At 41.5% G+C, this 18,144-nt stretch overlaps 1 protein-coding gene across 2 annotated transcripts in view; it reads left to right on the top strand.

Moving 5' to 3' along the window:
* Window positions 1-18,144, top strand: part of abcc8 (ATP-binding cassette, sub-family C (CFTR/MRP), member 8) — a 66,618-nt gene that overhangs the window by 26,478 nt on the left and 21,996 nt on the right. For both annotated transcript variants that reach the window (XM_080876250.1, XM_080876251.1), the window contains exons 10-18: window positions 1,244-1,378; window positions 1,826-1,988; window positions 4,125-4,165; window positions 4,564-4,709; window positions 9,963-10,077; window positions 10,280-10,399; window positions 11,948-12,020; window positions 12,143-12,248; window positions 17,887-17,919. In XM_080876250.1, coding sequence (XP_080732376.1) covers window positions 1,244-1,378; window positions 1,826-1,988; window positions 4,125-4,165; window positions 4,564-4,709; window positions 9,963-10,077; window positions 10,280-10,399; window positions 11,948-12,020; window positions 12,143-12,248; window positions 17,887-17,919 — 932 coding nt within the window. The remainder of the gene's footprint in view (window positions 1-1,243; window positions 1,379-1,825; window positions 1,989-4,124; window positions 4,166-4,563; window positions 4,710-9,962; window positions 10,078-10,279; window positions 10,400-11,947; window positions 12,021-12,142; window positions 12,249-17,886; window positions 17,920-18,144) is intronic.

The raw sequence follows: 18,144 nt of genomic DNA, 5'->3' as shown, positions 1-18,144 counted from the left end.
CATTGCGTTTGCTCTCCACTGCCTGCTGCACTGATGAGATGGATGAAGTTCAATACTCATCTCAGACGTGACAGCTCTTTACCTTTTTCACATGATCTAGTTACCTCTGCATTTCTCTGTGTTTCAGATTAGTGACTGCACTAACATTTTAATATTTTATTAGCCCCGCTGATGCCTCACATAACAGATACAATTATTTCAATACTATGTTTCTGCTGTGAGGCTATCCAGCATTTTGTTTAGTCATGGTAGAAAAGACAGAGATGGGACCTAGTACCACAATCCCAAAGTCTGAATTCAGGCATCGGTTGTTTTATTTCTTACATCTGTGTTTTTCCTCCGAAATATCCTTTATAGGCAGGTAGAAAAAAGACAAAACAAAATGATGAATGCTTTAAAACTCACCGTGTTGCTTTAAGCAACCAGAGATATCAGTCTTTTATTCGTGATACAGAAAGGCCATTCTTGCCATTGTGGTTATGTTAACAATGGCTCTGGTCCATCAGGTGTCCCAGTGAGCAATAGCAGTGAACCAGCATGTACAATAACAGGAACCTGAACGGAATTCAGTCTTTTTAAAAATATTAATAATTACACCTTTGCTTTTCCTGCTATGACAAGCCAAAGTACCTGTTGTGACAGGATCAGTTATGACTCAGGATGAGCTAATCAAAGCTCTTTTTGTTGAAGTTTGTCTATTTCCTTCTCATTTAACATCTATGTGAGATGATGCTTGCAGCATGACCAGCTGCAATTGCAAAGAGCAGATTTGGTTCCTTTTTTTTAAACAATGCTGCAGTCCTTAGGGAGCTGCAAAGGCAGAAGGTGATGCAAGATATATATAAAAAAAGATGCATATAAAGTAGTGGAAACCTCACAGATGTGTATAGCTTGGCTGCTTAGCTCCAGTTATGTGCGATTGATGTGAGGAGCTGACAGAAACTGTGTGGGGGCTGGTGGTTTATACAGCTGACACCTTTCTAGGCCTTTATAAAGAATAAAGAGAAAACCAATCACTCACCTACTCTCCGGTGACACGTTTCTATCTTTGTATTCACTGGATATTAGGTGGGAGGTTTGCTATAAGCTGACCTACTATAAGGTCACCACTTCACAGAAAGCTCTGCGGTAAATTCATATGGATTTTGTAATTGTCAGTGGGGAGTGTTGTGTGAATGAAAACTACCTCTGTGGAAATCTTGTTTTCATCTCCTGCTTAATGTTTTTTTTCTTCCCTGCTCAGATTGTTGTGGGAGTGATCCTGCTCTACTACCTCTTGGGAATCAGTGCCTTGATTGGAGCGACCGTCATTGCTGTGTTAGCTCCTGTACAATACTTTGTGGCCACAAAGCTATCCCAAACACAGAAAAGCACCCTGGTGAGTGCTACCATGGGCCTTTCTTTCTTTTTTAAAAGATGTATAACTATGTAACTATTTGTTTCTAGTTTTGGTCATGTTTGCATCTGAGGATGGCCGAGTGTGTCATTTAAGCTAATATATTTAAAAAATAAATGGATGGTAATCTTCTGACCTTTTTATAACCAACTGCACATAATTGCCACTTGGTCAGAGTGAATGTTTTTTAGAATGCAATTTAGAAAATGTTGTTTTTATAGCAGCACCTCAAAATAACAGCTATCGTCTCCTTGGGGAATGAGGACAGCCACTTTCCACAAACCCTCCTTACCTCAGGCCTATCTGCTCCAAAGATACATTTAATACAACCAGTCAAATATGATTACAGTGTTTTCGTCAGTCCTTGTTATCGCTGCTGTGCCTTGATGTGCTGGATTGAGGTTAGGTAATCAAATGTGCCTTTATCAGGAATATTCCAGTGAGCGCCTGAAGAAGACCAACGAACTGCTGCGGGGCATCAAGCTGCTGAAACTGTATGCTTGGGAGCGCATCTTCTGTGACAGTGTGGAGGAGACCAGGGTTAAAGAGCTCACCAGCCTGCAGGCCTTTGCTCTTTACACATCCATATCCAGTAAGTTCATTTGGTCCCCTCCCACTAATGATATTTGACTTGATTCCTGGACTCTTTTAGAGTAGTTTTGTATGATTCAGATTTCTCAATAGTCCAATATTTAACTTATGCTGCCCCCTTCCTGCCTTTAACTCCGCTTTCTTCTTAAACATAAGACTTGATCAGTAAGCAGCTTGAGCTTCTGTGTTCACAGCCAGATGTGTGTCACTGACATGACAGATCAAAGATCCGAGACTGAAACAAAGTGTTTGGACCAATCTGCAGACGGAACTTTTCAGACTGGATTACAAATGCTGACCCTGCTGTTTAAAACTTTGGTTTTACTACTGAAGCAGTATATAAACAGTACCGTGCAAAAGTCATCAGCCAGCCTCCTTATTTTGAATTTTTGGCTTCCAAGTAGTCTGATTTCCCTGTAAAGTTTTTAAAGTGGTGGTAAGCAACAGTCCTCCAGGTTTCCCGAAGCTCTTTCAGAGTTGCTAAAAGAGCTTTGCTGTTTTTTCACTCATTATTTTAGTCCAGTTTTTATACATGAGCATTTTCAAAGAAACTGTTTTTTTTGTAAGTTATTTAACACTGACCTATTAGTTCCTGGAAAAATGACAACCATACATTTTTATTTTTAACCAAATATGTTCTTAAAAAGTGGCTGGAAAGTCATAATCGCAAACTACAGGAAAAAAAAAAACATCCTGCAAAGACCTGAGACATTCTTCATTCGGTTGATCTTCTCTTCTGTGAAGCCTCCTTAGAAATGGAAGCTGTCAAAAAGGCATTGTTAGGGAGGAGAACCAGGAAGGAAAGGCTGAGGTATGACAAATTACACAAGAACTGGATTTAAAATCAGTGGCAACAGGTCATATGATGAAATTGTCAACAGAATAGACAGAGAAGGAGAGAGGTACAACAGAGAGTGTCTGCAGCCATCTGTAAAATACAGTGTTGAGATTCTGTCATGGTTTGCGTCTGCACATGTATGCAACGTATCTTATGGAGTAACTAAGGAGAGCAGTGCAACCATAAGTGTTTACAGTGATCTTGGGATCTTGTCAAAACTGATATAATTATCTCAGAAACATATCCACCATCCAATACAATCTGGAAAGCATCTGACTGGCAACAAAAATGCACACTGTAACACTACCAGACATGCAGTAGCCTCCCCAGAGCCTATCAGGAGGATCATCTTGACAGAAATGAACAAAAGGCAACCAACATACAAAGAAGAGCTTTGAAAGTCCTTCAAAAAGCCCAGAGAACGATTCCTGAACACTACTTGAAGGAATTATAAGAAAGAGAGTTCAGGCTGTGATGAAGAAAAGTGACGGTCATGCCAAATACTGACTTTGAAGCTCGTTGCAGACATTGTTTTTGCCTTATGCATGTGTATTTCCATGTATGTTTGCACATGTTTTTGGCTTAAAACTTTCACATAGTATAACAGAAAAGATGGAAAATCTTCAGACTGAAAAATCTGAATCTAAGTTCATGTTTTAGCCCCACAGGTTCCAGTCAATATTTAAAATTAGTCTACTGGAACTCTAAAAGTAACTAGATGTGATAAAAACCAGTGCTGAAGGCTAGCCTGGATTATTGTTACAGTGCTCAACATTATTACTTGATAGTCATTTATTTTTCTCTCATTGTCCATCCTCTTTTCTCCTACACGCTTAGATGAACAGTCCTATAACAGGCTGAGTCCTAAATCTAAAATCAATAGTTGCCGATTGTTGTAGAGGAGGGAAGAAGCAATATCATTTCCTCACTGACAGACGACTCAGGAAAGATTTATGAAGCAAAGCATTTTTATGACAATTAAGTGTTTTCATCTGTTTATATCCGGACAACATGCCACTTTTAAATATTATCTTATATTAGAGAGTGACAGAAAATTAGAAAATGATGGACAGGAGAGAAGTTTTTACAAGACTTGAATTCATTACCTTGATTGATTAGCTTGTACGCACCTGCTGCTGGGAGGAAATTAAATTCCAGCCATGAACAAAAGAGATGTTCAATATCAGTTATGTGATGTTTCAACACAACATCTGAGCAAAAAGCGATATAAGGTCAAAAAAAATGTCAAAAAATGTTTAATTCTCTTACAGCTTTTGTGATTTTCTTATTTTCTTTCAGTTTTCATGAATGCAGCTATTCCTATAGCAGCTGTGTTGACGGTAAGTTTAATTTAAAATGTAATAATCATTATGCTTAAGTTAGCTGGGACTTTTATCTTGTTGTCTTGTTCCCAGTGTGAAGGGTAGAGCAGAGACAGTGCCAAGTAGTCTGACTGTCCAGTGACGTTTCACACTGAGACAGTGGAGGACTTTCTGAAGTCCTTCATGGATGTAGACTTGAGTGATGACAAATGAGAAAAGTCAGACTGATACCAAGGAACAGGATGACTGTGAAGGACACATGGAGACAAACGCCTCATCTATCATTTGATTTAATCTTCAGACTCTTAACAAGATGATGCAAGTCAGACTGGCAGCCAAAAGATTATCAATTAAAGGATGAAAATTGTTATTATGAGACTAACTTTTCCCATTATGTGCTCCTTCTGAACCTGCAGACATTTGTGGTTCACGTCCACATCTCAGAGGACGCTGATCTGTCACCAGCTGTGGCCTTTGCCTCTCTGTCCCTTTTTCACATCCTGGTCACACCCCTCTTCCTCCTCTCCAGCGTGGTGCGCTCCACTGTCAAGGCCCTGGTTAGGTGAGAAAGAAAGCCGTGTTTGGACAAATAACATTTTTGAAGACAGTCGTGCGGCAGGAGACTTAAACTACAACAACAGACTGAGCAAAGTCATGAAAGATAAGATAAGATAAGATAAGATAAGATAAGATAAGATAACCTTTATTAGTCCCACACGTGGGAAATTTGTTTTGTCACAGCAGGAAGTGGACAGTGCAAAAGTTATGAGGCAAAAATTAGAATACAATAAGAATAAATACAGTACACAGCTGTACAGAATAGAATAAAATAATATACTATATACAGTAGAATAAAATAGAATAAAAATATACAATAAGATAAAAATAGAATACGAATGCTATATACAACTGAGTAAAAATACAACGATGCCAGAAAAGATTATTGCACTTAGTGTTATTGCACATGTGTGGATGTGTGTGTTTGATCAGTTAAAGTCTTTATTATGGAGTCTGACAGCAGTGGGGAGGAAAGACCTGCGAAATCTCTCCGTCCCACACCGTGGGTGCCGCAGTCTCCCACTGAAGGAGCTGCTCAGTGCTGTCACAGTCTGCTGCATGGGGTGGGAGACGTTGTCCAACAGGGATGACAGCTTAGCCGCCATTCTCCTGTCACTCACCACCTCCACTGGGTCCAGAGGGCATCCTAGAACAGAGCTGGCCCTTCGGATCACCCTGTTCAGTCTCTTCCTGTCCCCAGCAGAGATGCTGCCGCCCCAGCAGACCACGCCATAAAAGATAGCAGAAGCCACAACAGAGTCATAGAATTTCTTCAGGAGTGGGCCCTCCACTCCAAACGACCTGAGTCTCCGCAGCAGGTACAGCCTGCTCTGCCCTTTCCTGTAGAGGGCGTCTGAGTTATGAGTCCAGTCCAGTCTATTGTTCAGATGAACACCAAGGTACCTGTAGCTGTCCACAGCCTCAATGTCCATACCCTGGATGTTCAGTGGTTGCAGTGGAGAATGCTTGTGCCTGCGGAAGTCTACCACCAGCTCCTTGGTTTTACTGGCGTTGATCTAGAGGTAGTTCAGCTGGCACCAGTCCACAAAGTCTTGAGTCAGTCCTCTGTACTCCTTGTCGTCCCCATCAGTGATGAGGCCGACTATTGCAGAGTCATCAGAGAACTTCTGCAGGAAGCACTGGGTGGAATTGTGGGAGAAGTCTGCAGTGTAGATGGTGAAGAGGAACGGAGCCAGAACCGTTCCCTGTGGGGCCCCCGTACTGCAGACGACCCTGTCCGACACACAGCCCTGAGTCCTCACATACTGTGGTCGGTCGGTGAGGTAGTCCAGGATCCAGGTAGTGAGGTGATGGTCCACTCCAGAGTTCACCAGCTTGTCCTTCAGAACCGAGGGAAGAATGGTGTTGAAGGCACTGGAGAAATCAAAGAACATGATTCTCACAGTGCTTCCAGCGGTCTCCAGGTGAGCGAGGGAACGATGTAGGAGGTGAATGACGGCATCATCCGCTCCAATGCCAGGCTGGTAGGCAAACTGAAGTGGGTCCAGTGATGAGCTTGTTAGGCGCCGAAGCTGAGCCAGGACCAACCGCTCCAGGGTCTTCATCAGGTGGGATGTCAGAGCCACCGGCCTGTAGCTGTTGAGGTCCTTGGGGCGTGAAGTCTTTGGCACTGGTACAACACAGGAGGTTTTCCAGAGCTGTGGGACTCTTCCCAACCTCAGGCTCAGGTTGAAGAGGTGCTCCATCACCCCACACAGTTGGTCCGCGCAGGACCTGACGACCCTCGAGCTGATGCCATCTGGGCCCGCTGCCTTCTTGCCATTAATCCTCCTCAGTTCCCTCCTAACCTGGGTGGTTGAGAGAGACAGGCTGGAGCCTTGTGTTGAGTGTGTATTGGATGCTGTTGTTGGGGGTGGGGGGGAGTGAGCAGGGTGAATAGAGGAGGTGTGAAGTGTCTGAGGTGGAACAGCAGCAGTGGGGGTGGGTGAGTCTGCAGCCGATGTTGTAGACTGTCTCATGGTTGAATCAAATCTGTTGAAGAAATGATTCAGTTCATTTGCCCACCTCACATCCCTCCCAGGCAGAGAGTTCTGCTGTTTGTGGCCAGAGATGGTTCTGAGGCCTCTCCAGACTTCACCAACGTTGTTTTGCTGAAGCTGGTTCTCCATCTTCTGCCTGTAGCTGTCCTTCCCATTCCTTATCAGTCCCCTCAACTCTCTCTGCACCCTTTTCAACTCCTCTTTGTCTTTGGATTTGAAGGCCCTCCTCTTCTGCTTGAGGACAGCTTTAATTTCTGGGGTAATCCAAGGTTTGTTGTTGGAGAAACACCGTACAGTCCTGGTAGGTACGGTGTTATCCACACAGAAATTAATATAGTCAGTAATGCATGTAGTAAGGCTGTCGATGTCCTCTCCATGGTCGTCACAGATCACCTCCCACACAGTCGACTCAAAACAGTCCTTAAGAGCCTCCTCGCTCTCCTCTGACCATCTCTGCACTGTGCGGGTGGCTGGTGGCACCCTGCGCACTAAGGGCTCATACACAGGGACAAGGTGCACCAGGTTGTGGTCAGATTTGCCCAGTGGAGGGAGAGGTGATGAACTGTATGCCTCTTCAGCATTGGCATACAGTAAGTCCAGTGTTTTATTGTCTCTGGTTGAGCAGGTCACATACTGGGTGAAGGTGGGCAGTGTGGAGTCCAAAGAGGCATGATTGAAGTCCCCTGATATTATGAGAAGGGCTCTCGGTGATTGTGTTTGCAGTCTGCTGACCACAGAGTGGAGAGAGTCACAGGCTGCATCCGCGTTGGCCGAGGGGGGGACATACGCTGTTATTGCGATAACATGCGAGAATTCCCGGGGCAGATAGTACGGACGCATGCTAACGGCTAACAGCTCAATGTCTCTGCTGCAGAGTTGTTCTTTCACAGTGATGTGCCCAGGGTTACACCATCTGTCGTTCACAAAAACTGCCAGTCCCCCTCCTTTCCTCTTACCGCTCTCTCTCGTCCTGTCTGCTCGCAGCATCTGAAATCCCGGTAGTGTCACGCTTGTGTCCGGAGTTAGCGGTGTTAGCCACGACTCCGTTAGCATCATGATGCTACATTGCCGGTACTCCCTCTGTGACCAGGTTAGCGACGTGAGCTCATCCATCTTATTGGGCAAAGATCTTACGATCTAAAAGCGGCTCGATTAGATGAAGCACTTGACCTTTACCCGCAGTGGATGGATCAGCTTATTAGATCAGCCTTTTCTCGTGTAACAAAAACCCTCACTCCTCAGTTACTTCAGTCAACTGGTCTCTGACACTAATGTTTATTAATCTCACCAATTTCAATTAGTTTGCCAATCGTAACATCGGTTGTCATTAGGGTGGTGCAGAGCAGCTACTCCGCTATCACAACTCAGATCTCCGATCCTTCTGGCTGCTTTTCTTATTGTATTGGGTGATGAAACTGATTGTTTCATGCTGTATCTGTGCAGGGTAATTAGAATAGATATGATCAAGCTATTTTATACCTTTATCTTCTGAGAAAATGTGCCACATGTCTGCAGATGTCTTGATAGGCTACCGATTGCACAAAAGCAGGGCTCCCCCTACAAATCTGACCTATAAATAATAAAATCCAAAAAGGTGTTAGTTTATGTTTTGTGTTGTTGGTGTGTGTACTCTCTCTTTCCTGCACTCCTCAGCTGGTCCCTCTGTAAGACTGTGGGATCTTTACCTTACAATTCAAAGCACTTTGAGACGACTCCAACCGTCACTACAGGGATGGAACTGAACCACCCTGGTTAGGCATGTCTTTTGTAAACATAAGCTGTCAGATCATTATCAAATTCAAATATGAAGGAGTTTACTAATTAAAACAATCCTCTGGGGATGTCTCATAAAATCAGCGAAGCAGAGCTCTTCTCGTTAGCACTCTTCAGGTAATAAGGCACGTTGAATCCCATCATCTCAGTCTGTAGCTCTTAGCAGTAATTGTGAATTATGTGTGATGGATGGATGAAATTGCCACAACAGGACACGTTTCTTTTCCTTTAAACAGCCTCCTACAACAGTGTCGGCAGCCTGGTCACTTGTTAAATGTAGTAGATTATAGATTGAAACTCACCCTCTTAACTGTACGGTAATGTTAGAACCCCTTTCTGATTTCAGAGGGATCGTATTTTCAGACGTTCTTTTCTGACGATATAGCCACCCACCTCGTCGTGGGCAGCTGTTCGCGGCATGGCAGACGCGGGCTTCTTAAAGCAATGTGCTTGGAGAGGAGAAGCAGTGGAAATTTAGCTGCAGAAACAGCTTGCTATAAGCCATCGTACTTGTGATGGTGTTGAGTTCAAATTTTTACATGCATGGTGAAACAAATGCCAAGCAATAAAATGACTGTTACATCTCATATTTAAGATTCTTAGAAAGAATAAATTCAGATTTACTCTCTCTGTGATCTGCAGCTGTAATTTAAATATGTGTTCTCAGCACTCATTGTGTGCTGGGTTTAGCAGCGGTAAACATTTTAAGTCGAGCAGTTTGGGATCCTTTGAGGTTTCTATTTTGGGACTGTGCTATCTCACACACTTAATCAACGACAAGGGGGGAAAATTTAGATTTAACACCTCAGCTTATCTTCACTCAACATGAGAAAATGTTTCTTTGAGAGGAAAGAGAGGATTTGATCGTAGCAATATACTGTAAAGAAACAGAAATGCATTTTTTAGACTTTTGGACTGAACATGTGAGTGAATCATGAGTCATTCTCATTACATAATCCAGTTGATTTTGGAGGTATGTTTTTCTTGTGATCTTCTCATTTTAATGCCGTAGATTTGGACGTGTACTTTTCTCATCTATACCAGGTGTTTAATCTCTGGAGAACTTAAAGACATAAATGAAGAAAATAGGATATAACAAGTTTCAGCTCTTTTTATTTGGCACTGATTTTGTAATTTATTCATCAAGGAGAAGGAGTAAAGTGAAGGTGATGCAGAGATATGTGGGTGTGTGTGACAGAGGCAGACCAGCTGATAAAGCTCATCCTTAGTGAACCGTGTTTCATTGATTAGCCAGTCAGCATGGGCAAATGAAAGATGTGACACTAAACAGCAGTTCTCTTCACATGAATGAAAGTGAACTAATTTAAATGCCACGTCACTTGAGCCGGGCTTTTATTATGAGAATTTATTATGATGCTTTATGTTGGCTATATTAATAACAGCCTGTTAATTTTATTTATGATGCATATTTTATTTTAGTATTTATTGCTTCATTGCTTTTCTGTCCTCTGTTTTATTTGCAGCGTTCAGAAGCTCAGCGAGTTTTTTTCGAGCGATGAGATCGGAGACGAGCAGGAGCCCAAAGCAACGTTACCCACTGGCTCCAGCAATCACAACCAAAATCGGTACCAGGCTGTGGTAAGGGCTTGAGTTTAGAAAACAAAGTGGATAAAATCTCTTTCAAAGTGACTCCTTTGAACATTTTCATCCTCTACCTTACCGCCTTCCTCACCGTTACCTTTTTGTCCTTTGTGCTGCATGTTATACAATCCTCCTTTAGTCATCCTCTAAACCTTTCCCTTTGTCCTGCTCCTCCTCCTCTTTATCCCGATTTTTCCAGCCCCTGAAGGTGGTGAATCGGAAGCGCCCCACGCGGGATGACTGGAAAAACTATGGCTCAGAGGGGAACCACGAAGGCGATGGACCCTTTCAGGATGTAGATCAAGATATCTGCATCAAGGTGAGAGAGACAGTCAGAGAGACCAATGAGCCTCCAGACTGGGCTGCAGGTGAGGTAGATATGAGTTGAGATACCCAGGAGCCCAACGTTTATCACACATTTATTATTGTTACTTTAACTAAATTTGGAGATTTATGTTTAGCATTTGTTAGGAAGTGAATACTCATTCCCTGCAGGGTCTTTTTTTTTTTTAACATTTTCACCAGCTCATGTAGGAGTTTTGTTTTAGATTTTATTTTGGTTTAGTAGTATACTAACATGTTCCTGATTTTTATTTGTATATACTGTTTAATTTGAATCCATATTCACCCAAATATGAGATGTGGTATGTTATTTATCACACTCCCCATCCCTACGAGATCAAAGTCCTCAGAGCATCACTGCTCTTCAAAACTGTTTCAAAGCTGAACCAATTAGCTTGAAATGTCATCATCACAGCACAGTCTGTACATCATGCATGATGTTTTGGACACCACTTATCAGATTTTAAGTCAACTTGTAAAAATATTTTGGTGTTTTTTTTTTTAACACAGTTTCTACATTTGCACTGAATTGTGTGAGATTTGCATTTGCTGTCATCCACATATTAATATCTGGGTTACTGTAAGCGGGATTTTCAATAATTAGATTATATTAGATTAGATGAAACTTTATTAATCCCTCAGGTGGGTTCCTCCGGGAAATTCGGTTATACCATATATACACATATATAACTACAGAGACATATATAAATACAGAGTATACAAAAGGGATAAATAGAATAAACAGAAATAAGAGTACAAGGGAATTGCACATTTCAAGTTTCAAGTATTGTGAGTCTATTGCACCACTGGATATTAACAAAAAGTATTGCACAGTGAAAAGGCACTACAGCTTGTAGGAAATCTGAGCATTTTGACACATGCCATGCAATTCTTTGCCTGCATACAGTAATTCATTCTCTGTATGTCACCAAAATATTCTGGAAGCAAGTAAACAACACCAGCATGACATGAATAAGAATTAGGCAACAGTTACTTTATAGCCTCACATACGTATGCACCATTTTGAGAAGGATTGCGCGCTTACAAAGAGAGAAAAATTATCCTTTGTTTGATGTTTTTACCAGCACGGCAGCTCGGTGGCACGGTGGTTAGCACTGTTGCCGCACAGCAAGAAGGTCCTGAGTTCAATTCCAACACCAGGCCGGGGTCTTTCTGTGTGGAGTTTGCATGTTCTCCCCGTGTTTGCGTGGGTTCCCTCCGGGTACTCCGGCTTCCTCCCACCATCCAAAGACATGCAGCTTGTGGGGATAGGTTAATTGGATAATCCAAATTGTCACTAGGTGTGAATGTTCGAATGAATGTGAGTGCGAATGGTTGTCTGTCCCTGTGTGTTGGCCCTGTGACAGACTGGCGACCTGTCCAGGGTGTACCCCGCCTCTCGCCCTATGACAGCTGGGATAGGCTCCAGCGCCCCCCGCGACCCTGAAAAGGATAAGCGGAAGCGAATGGATGGATGGATGGGATGGATGATGTTTTTACCGCATGTGCCTGTGCATCTTTTCAGATATCAAATGGCTATTTCACCTGGGTCGATGGAGCACCAACGCTTTCAAATGTGGACATCAAAATTCCCTTTGGTGAGCATCAAGCAGTGCCATGTACAGTCTGTCTGCCCCTGCTTCGCTTGTTTCTCTATTCAGTTGTTTAACGTGCTCATTCACTCACAGTACTGTTGCCTCTTCTTCATGAAATCTCTCAGGTAAGCTGACGATGATTGTGGGCCAGGTGGGTTGTGGGAAATCCTCTTTGTTACTGGCAGCGCTGGGAGAAATGCAGAGAGTGTCTGGAACTGTCACCTGGAACAGGTCAGCTATATTTTTTTTTACTTATTATTTGGTGCTTGCAAAAGTGTGCGATAATCAGTTGTGAAATGTGATTCTGATCTCTCTTTGTGGGTCTGAAGAAGTGCAGATATTGTTGCTTTATCAGTCTGAGAGACTGATGTGCACCATATCGATCTGCAGGGAATCTTTGAGGCTGAAAGTTGATTAAAAGTAAACAGAATTGCAATTCTTCTTTAAACTGTAGGACACTGGAAGAACAATGGAAGTGATTAAATTTTCTTTGTTGAGATTATGATTCTTCTTGAGAACAGTACTGATCTCATTAGCATGATAGTGCTTAATAGCAGTCACCCCAGTACATCGATCACCTCACCCATCCATTCAATTATAAGGAAAAAAAACAAATGCACCACCAGGGAAACACTTGTCACTGCTGCATCTCATACACTTCATTCTATGGAATCAAATTCAGTCCAGAGGTTAAAGGAAATTCCAAGAAATCTGCTACCTATAGGGACCTGAACCACTCCAGCTGATGTCGCGCCACGTTTCCTTCTCCATCCTCAGCCTGCGTTATTTTCTGACATATGGTTTTCCAAACCTCTCTGATAATTGGTCTGTCATGGGCACCTTTGTTCTTTTATTTATGTGTTTTTGCACAACTATTAATTACATGCCGCTGACAGGGCAATTACCAACAAAATCAGACTTACAAGTACTCTGTTTCCATGACACAGCAGTATAACATAAACGGATTTGTAGGTCAGTGAAATGAGCTGATATGGCAGCTTTCTTTTTTATGGTTGGGAGAAACATTGTGGAAGAATGTGGGCATCCTTTTATGCACCACTGACCTAGATTCAGTTGGCTGCTTTTGGTTGAAAATCCCAACTGGTTTGCTGTGGCTGCAGGCCAGAAGCCCACCTCCTAATGACACCTGGGTATGCCTTTTTAGCACTTATCAGCTCACTTCCTTTAAATAATCCTCCAGTTTTCTGTCATCTGCCTTTTTTTTTTTAGGTTGAATTAATTTATCTGGACAAATGTTTGTTTGTTTTTAATTTCAGACCAGATTTGGCTTTTGTGCTGAGGCAGAATTTCCTCATAACTCTGTAAATTAGATCATCATTTCAACAAATAAAGTCTGTTAATTGAATATTTTGGTTAAATAATAATAAAGTGGTATTCACCATGTGGTTAATAAAAACAAAGGAAATGCCAAAAGCTGTGAAAAGACATAGAAACTGAGCTAAATTTACTCTATTTCACTGCATACTGTGTATCTGTTACAAGTAAAGTGATCCGTCCATTCAAGAATAAAATTATATTTCTCATATTGTACGATAAATTTGAAGAAAAACAGCGATTATGTGACTCTTCAGATTCATTTTGCTACCCTTTGAGTGATTCAGAGCCCCAGATGTAAAAACCACTGTGCTAATGAATGCATTGTAATGCACTGGACAGGCTGTGGTGTAAAATGCTGTTATAGTCTCATCTCAGTTTGACAGATTTAAATAGATGAAATACTTTTTTCATTATAATCTGGATTATTTTGATTAATAGTTTGAATACAGTGTATTTATTATTAATACATCATTCATATTAACATTTAACAATGCTGCTCATTCTGGACAAACTATAAACTTTTTCTTGTTTACTTATTTTTTGGATTGAGTTCATTTAGTGACCCAGTTCTCCTTTTTGGTGCCTTCTGAGTCTTTTTTTAAGGTCCTGCTGCAGATGTGGCTTTCCACTCTTAGGTTTCAGCCAAACAAAACTCAGTGGGTCTTTAAAAGTAGACTGAATTTAAAATAGCACAATGCAAAGTGAATCCTCACATCGTGCCAGATGCATTCTGGGAGCCATTAGCCTTCGTTTTCTGCATCTGAATGTCTTGTCACCTACCCAGGATGGCGCGCTGCTATCAGTCTCCATTTGTCACCAAAGTCTAGGCTGTTCTACTTGATTGTCACAATGTCTCTGGCAGCCAAACACACACTTCTGCTTTGTTGATGCCAGGGTTGTGCTGGCACTCCCTCTGATATTAAATTGGAATGAACTTCAGGCACGCCAAGTGCTCGAGCATCTAAGTTATCATCTATCCCTGGGAGACTAAAAGGCTGTCAGTTAGACTTTGCATTGCTGAAGTATGCAGACGCACAACCTGAGTAGTTTCTTCCTCTGTTTTCTCTGGTTTTGCTGTTATTGTCATGCAATGTTTTTGAGTCAGCAGCATGTACTGTATTGCTAAGAAACACACATAAACATGCAGATTAAATGAGAGCAGCTTGTGCCTGGCAGGGGCCGAACACATGACTAATCAGACGCGTGAGCATGTGAGCTTGTCAGATATATAAAGACAGTCTCATTGACTTGGTGGTAATTGGTGATTCACAGTCAGCTGTTACTGACCGGCTGATGGTGTTTATGACTGCGATACCTTGTCTGAGCTCACCATGCTCCATGTGTTTGTTTCATCAAGCACTGAAAACCTATTCTAGTCACCTGAAAAAAAAGGGGCCATTGAACAGCTGTTGTGAAGCTCTGTATTAGATTGAGGACCCCTCTGTTCATAGAAGTTATGTTTTTTTTCTGAGCTTTTTAATGATTTCTTGTTCACCTTGGCTTACAGATTGAAACTGAACCTCTTTAACCTTTGGGGGGAAAGCGTCTGGTTTTATTTTTAAATCAGTGTTGCTTTTTCTGAGCTGTAGATGTATGTGACATTGCAAGGACTGGGACTGTACCTCAGAATCATTAGAAAGGAGTCAAGCTCTAGTCTGTCTTTGCAGGGGTACTTGATTTTAATAAAGTCTGATAATATTGTAATTATATGGAACCTGTTGGATTACAGGTCCCAGAGGGTGGCATCTTTCCTATTAAGGGTGACTGCTTGATAAAAACTTAATTAATCTCATCCATTGGTGGGAAACCACACACACAAACACCCCACCTGCTCCCTCTGGCGCCTGTAGTCCTCTTCAACTCTCCTGATCCAAATATGGCACAGAGCAGGGGGACATCTGGGGCTTCTCTTATATTAAAGTACATGACTATTTGCATTTTGACCTCGATATTCAGTCAAAATGCCGAAGGTCTCTTATCACGTGTGCACTACACCCAGAGTTCAGCTATTAGACAGGAAGGTTGCAACCTTAAAACATACCTGTTGAAGTAATTAACTGCAGCAGGACAGTGACTTACTCTTGTTTTAGAATTATCAGATGAAAAGTGCACTTTACTGTGGAGGATCACTGAAATGTAAAGGTTGTAGACTGCTTTAAATTATGAAGCTGAAGAAAACTTAAGAATTCATGATGGTTTACTACACACTTTGCAGTTTTTATTTTCTTTAGGCACATAGCAACTGGTGGCTACAGCACAACCAAAATGACTGCAACCATGTGCAATCAACTTGTAATGACACTTGGTCACCTGCAGACTGAGCGTGCTGGATGCTTGACCTTGGAGCAACCAGCTGGTTTTACAACTACTTGCAATTGGCCCCAGACAGCAAAACAATTCAATGCAATCCGATGCCGATCACTAGTTTTTTCGTGGTCTCACAAATGTTGCCAACCTATTTTTCCTCTAGTGTGACTGGGCCATTAAAGACACCAGGTAAATCCTGACAAATCCTCCACAGCCTGCACTATGGCATGCAGCGGGGAAAAATGTTCAGATACATGCCATTAAAAGCTGACCAGAATCAGCACTTATTAATCACACATGGTGTAGTGCTGTTTACTTTATGCACATAGCATAATGATTGTTTTGTATAATGTGTGCATTGCGTTTATTGTCTGTTTGCATTGTCTGCATGTTGTCTGCGTTATCTGAGTCACCGTCAATCAGAAATAAACACTTTAAATTAGAAAGTGTTGGTGAATCACTCAGCCTAGCTTTTTCTTTTTCTTTTTTTTTTTGCCTGTCCCGTTTGGATCTTTAGCCGTCAGAATTGTTGTCTGAAGGCCAAGAAAGATGCCAAGTGGATTTACTTTTCCAAGTGGATCATCATAGCCTTGCCATATTGGTCCATTTGATTGACCTTTATTATAGTTATGTATTTATTTTATTTTCATTTTTTAAAGATGGGACAGACATGATTGGAGGATAGGACAGGGAGAAAGAATGAAAGAAAGAGAGGGAGAGAAAGAAAAATAGAGGGGAGACGAGACGGTGAGAAAAGGGGGAAGAAAAAAAGAAGAAAAACAAACAAAACACCTGGATCACCTGTATGGAGATAAAAAACCAGAAGAGAAAACAAACAACAAAGAGCAACATAATAAAAAAAACAGCACCATCACAATAAACTAGCTAACAGTAGATAACAGTAGATACTTTTTTAATTTCACCTGTTGAGAATGAAAATGAAAACAAGCAAAAGAAAACGAGAGCAACATAATAAACAACATCACGATGATATATGGGAATATAACAGTAAATACTAAATATTAAACATTATTGTGCAGCACGTAAGATCGACACTCAGCCTAGCTTTAAAGATTAGATTTCAGTTTCTTGCTGCTGATAGAAAGCGTCAAGTGTGACTTCTTATAAATTGTCATAACCTTGGGTCCTTCAAAATGTTGATTGAAAATCTCTTTCAGTATCTCAATCAGAGATAAAACCTGTAAGTCATCAGCTCCATCGTGGTTCCAGCTGCAGGAAAAACAACACCCTCAAGCTTCCGTCTTTGTTAAGTGTCATCAGATGATTTGGTGTGATTAGGTTACTCCTCCACAAAGATGAGAACAGTGGTGGAAGTGCATGATCATGGCTGATTGCTTGTTTGACAGTAAGCTCGGGATGACGTGGGTTGTCATGCCCATTGTTAGCTTTTTTTTTTTAATACATTCTGTGTTTTTCAAACTTCTCAGTTTAGGTCTCATAATGAAGGAAGCTTTTAATGAGAACATCATCTTCCATTTGTTTTTGCAGTATAGTAACCATAGCAACCTTGTATTGTCTAGATGCACAGTGTCCGCACCTTGTCCAAGTGTACAAATCACTTCATGTTAGTTGTTCCACTCTAAATTATTGGCTTTTTGGCCACCATTTTTATATTAAAGAAACTAAAGGAGTAATGAACTTGCTCAAAAATAAATATGTTTGCTTTTAGGAGGAAAAAAACATGTTTTGATATTTACCAAGTAAACTAAATTTGCATTTTGACTTGCCACATAAATTTGTTCCCCCTGTTTGCTTCTAGCTGCTTTTACACAGCCGTGCTTGCGTGTGAGTGTGCACCATGTGTGAGCCTTTAAATATCAGTCAGCCTTCCTAACAGCTGTGCCCTCTGGCTGACGTAATGCTGCTGCAGTAAACTTTGAGTAAATCTCTCCGGTTGTCCTCAGATGGGATCGGAGTCACCTTCTCAGGACAAGTGTTTGAGGTGTCAACTTGTCAAACCTAAAAATACACCACAGCATCAACTGAGCATGTGCAAAGCCAAAAACAGCCAATCACATCCTAATAAATGTTAGGGTTAGGGCTGTGAATGTCTGTGCATTTTGTTACACGAGAAAGAGTTTCAAATGACAATAAATGTAATAATAAAGAGCCATAATTACCAACTTTCCCTTGGTCTTTAATAAAAGCAGTTTTACAATTACGAACTAGTAACATATATATATATTTTTTCTATTATTTACAGTCTGCCAAACCTGGAGTCTGAAGGGGATGAGAGGTAAGTGTTGCAAGCAGAAAGCTAAAATCATCGTGTATTTTTAGTAAGGCCTTAAAGTGCTCGGACAGACTGTGCTGGTTACTGTGTGAACTATTTTCACAGCAACAATAGTGTGCAGTATAAATCAGGATTATAAATAGAGCTCGGTTGACAGTTCAGAGTTGTCACTGCTTTAGCTAACACACATGGAAGCCTTATCATAGCACACTGTGGCTGATTGTTTCT

The sequence above is a fragment of the Rhamphochromis sp. 'chilingali' genome (genome assembly GCF_963969265.1).
Source record: "Rhamphochromis sp. 'chilingali' genome assembly, chromosome: 2".
Taxonomy (NCBI): Eukaryota; Metazoa; Chordata; class Actinopteri; order Cichliformes; family Cichlidae; genus Rhamphochromis; species Rhamphochromis sp. 'chilingali'.
The sequence above is the reverse complement of the archived record's forward strand: the minus strand, read 5'-3'. Positions and strand labels throughout refer to the sequence as shown.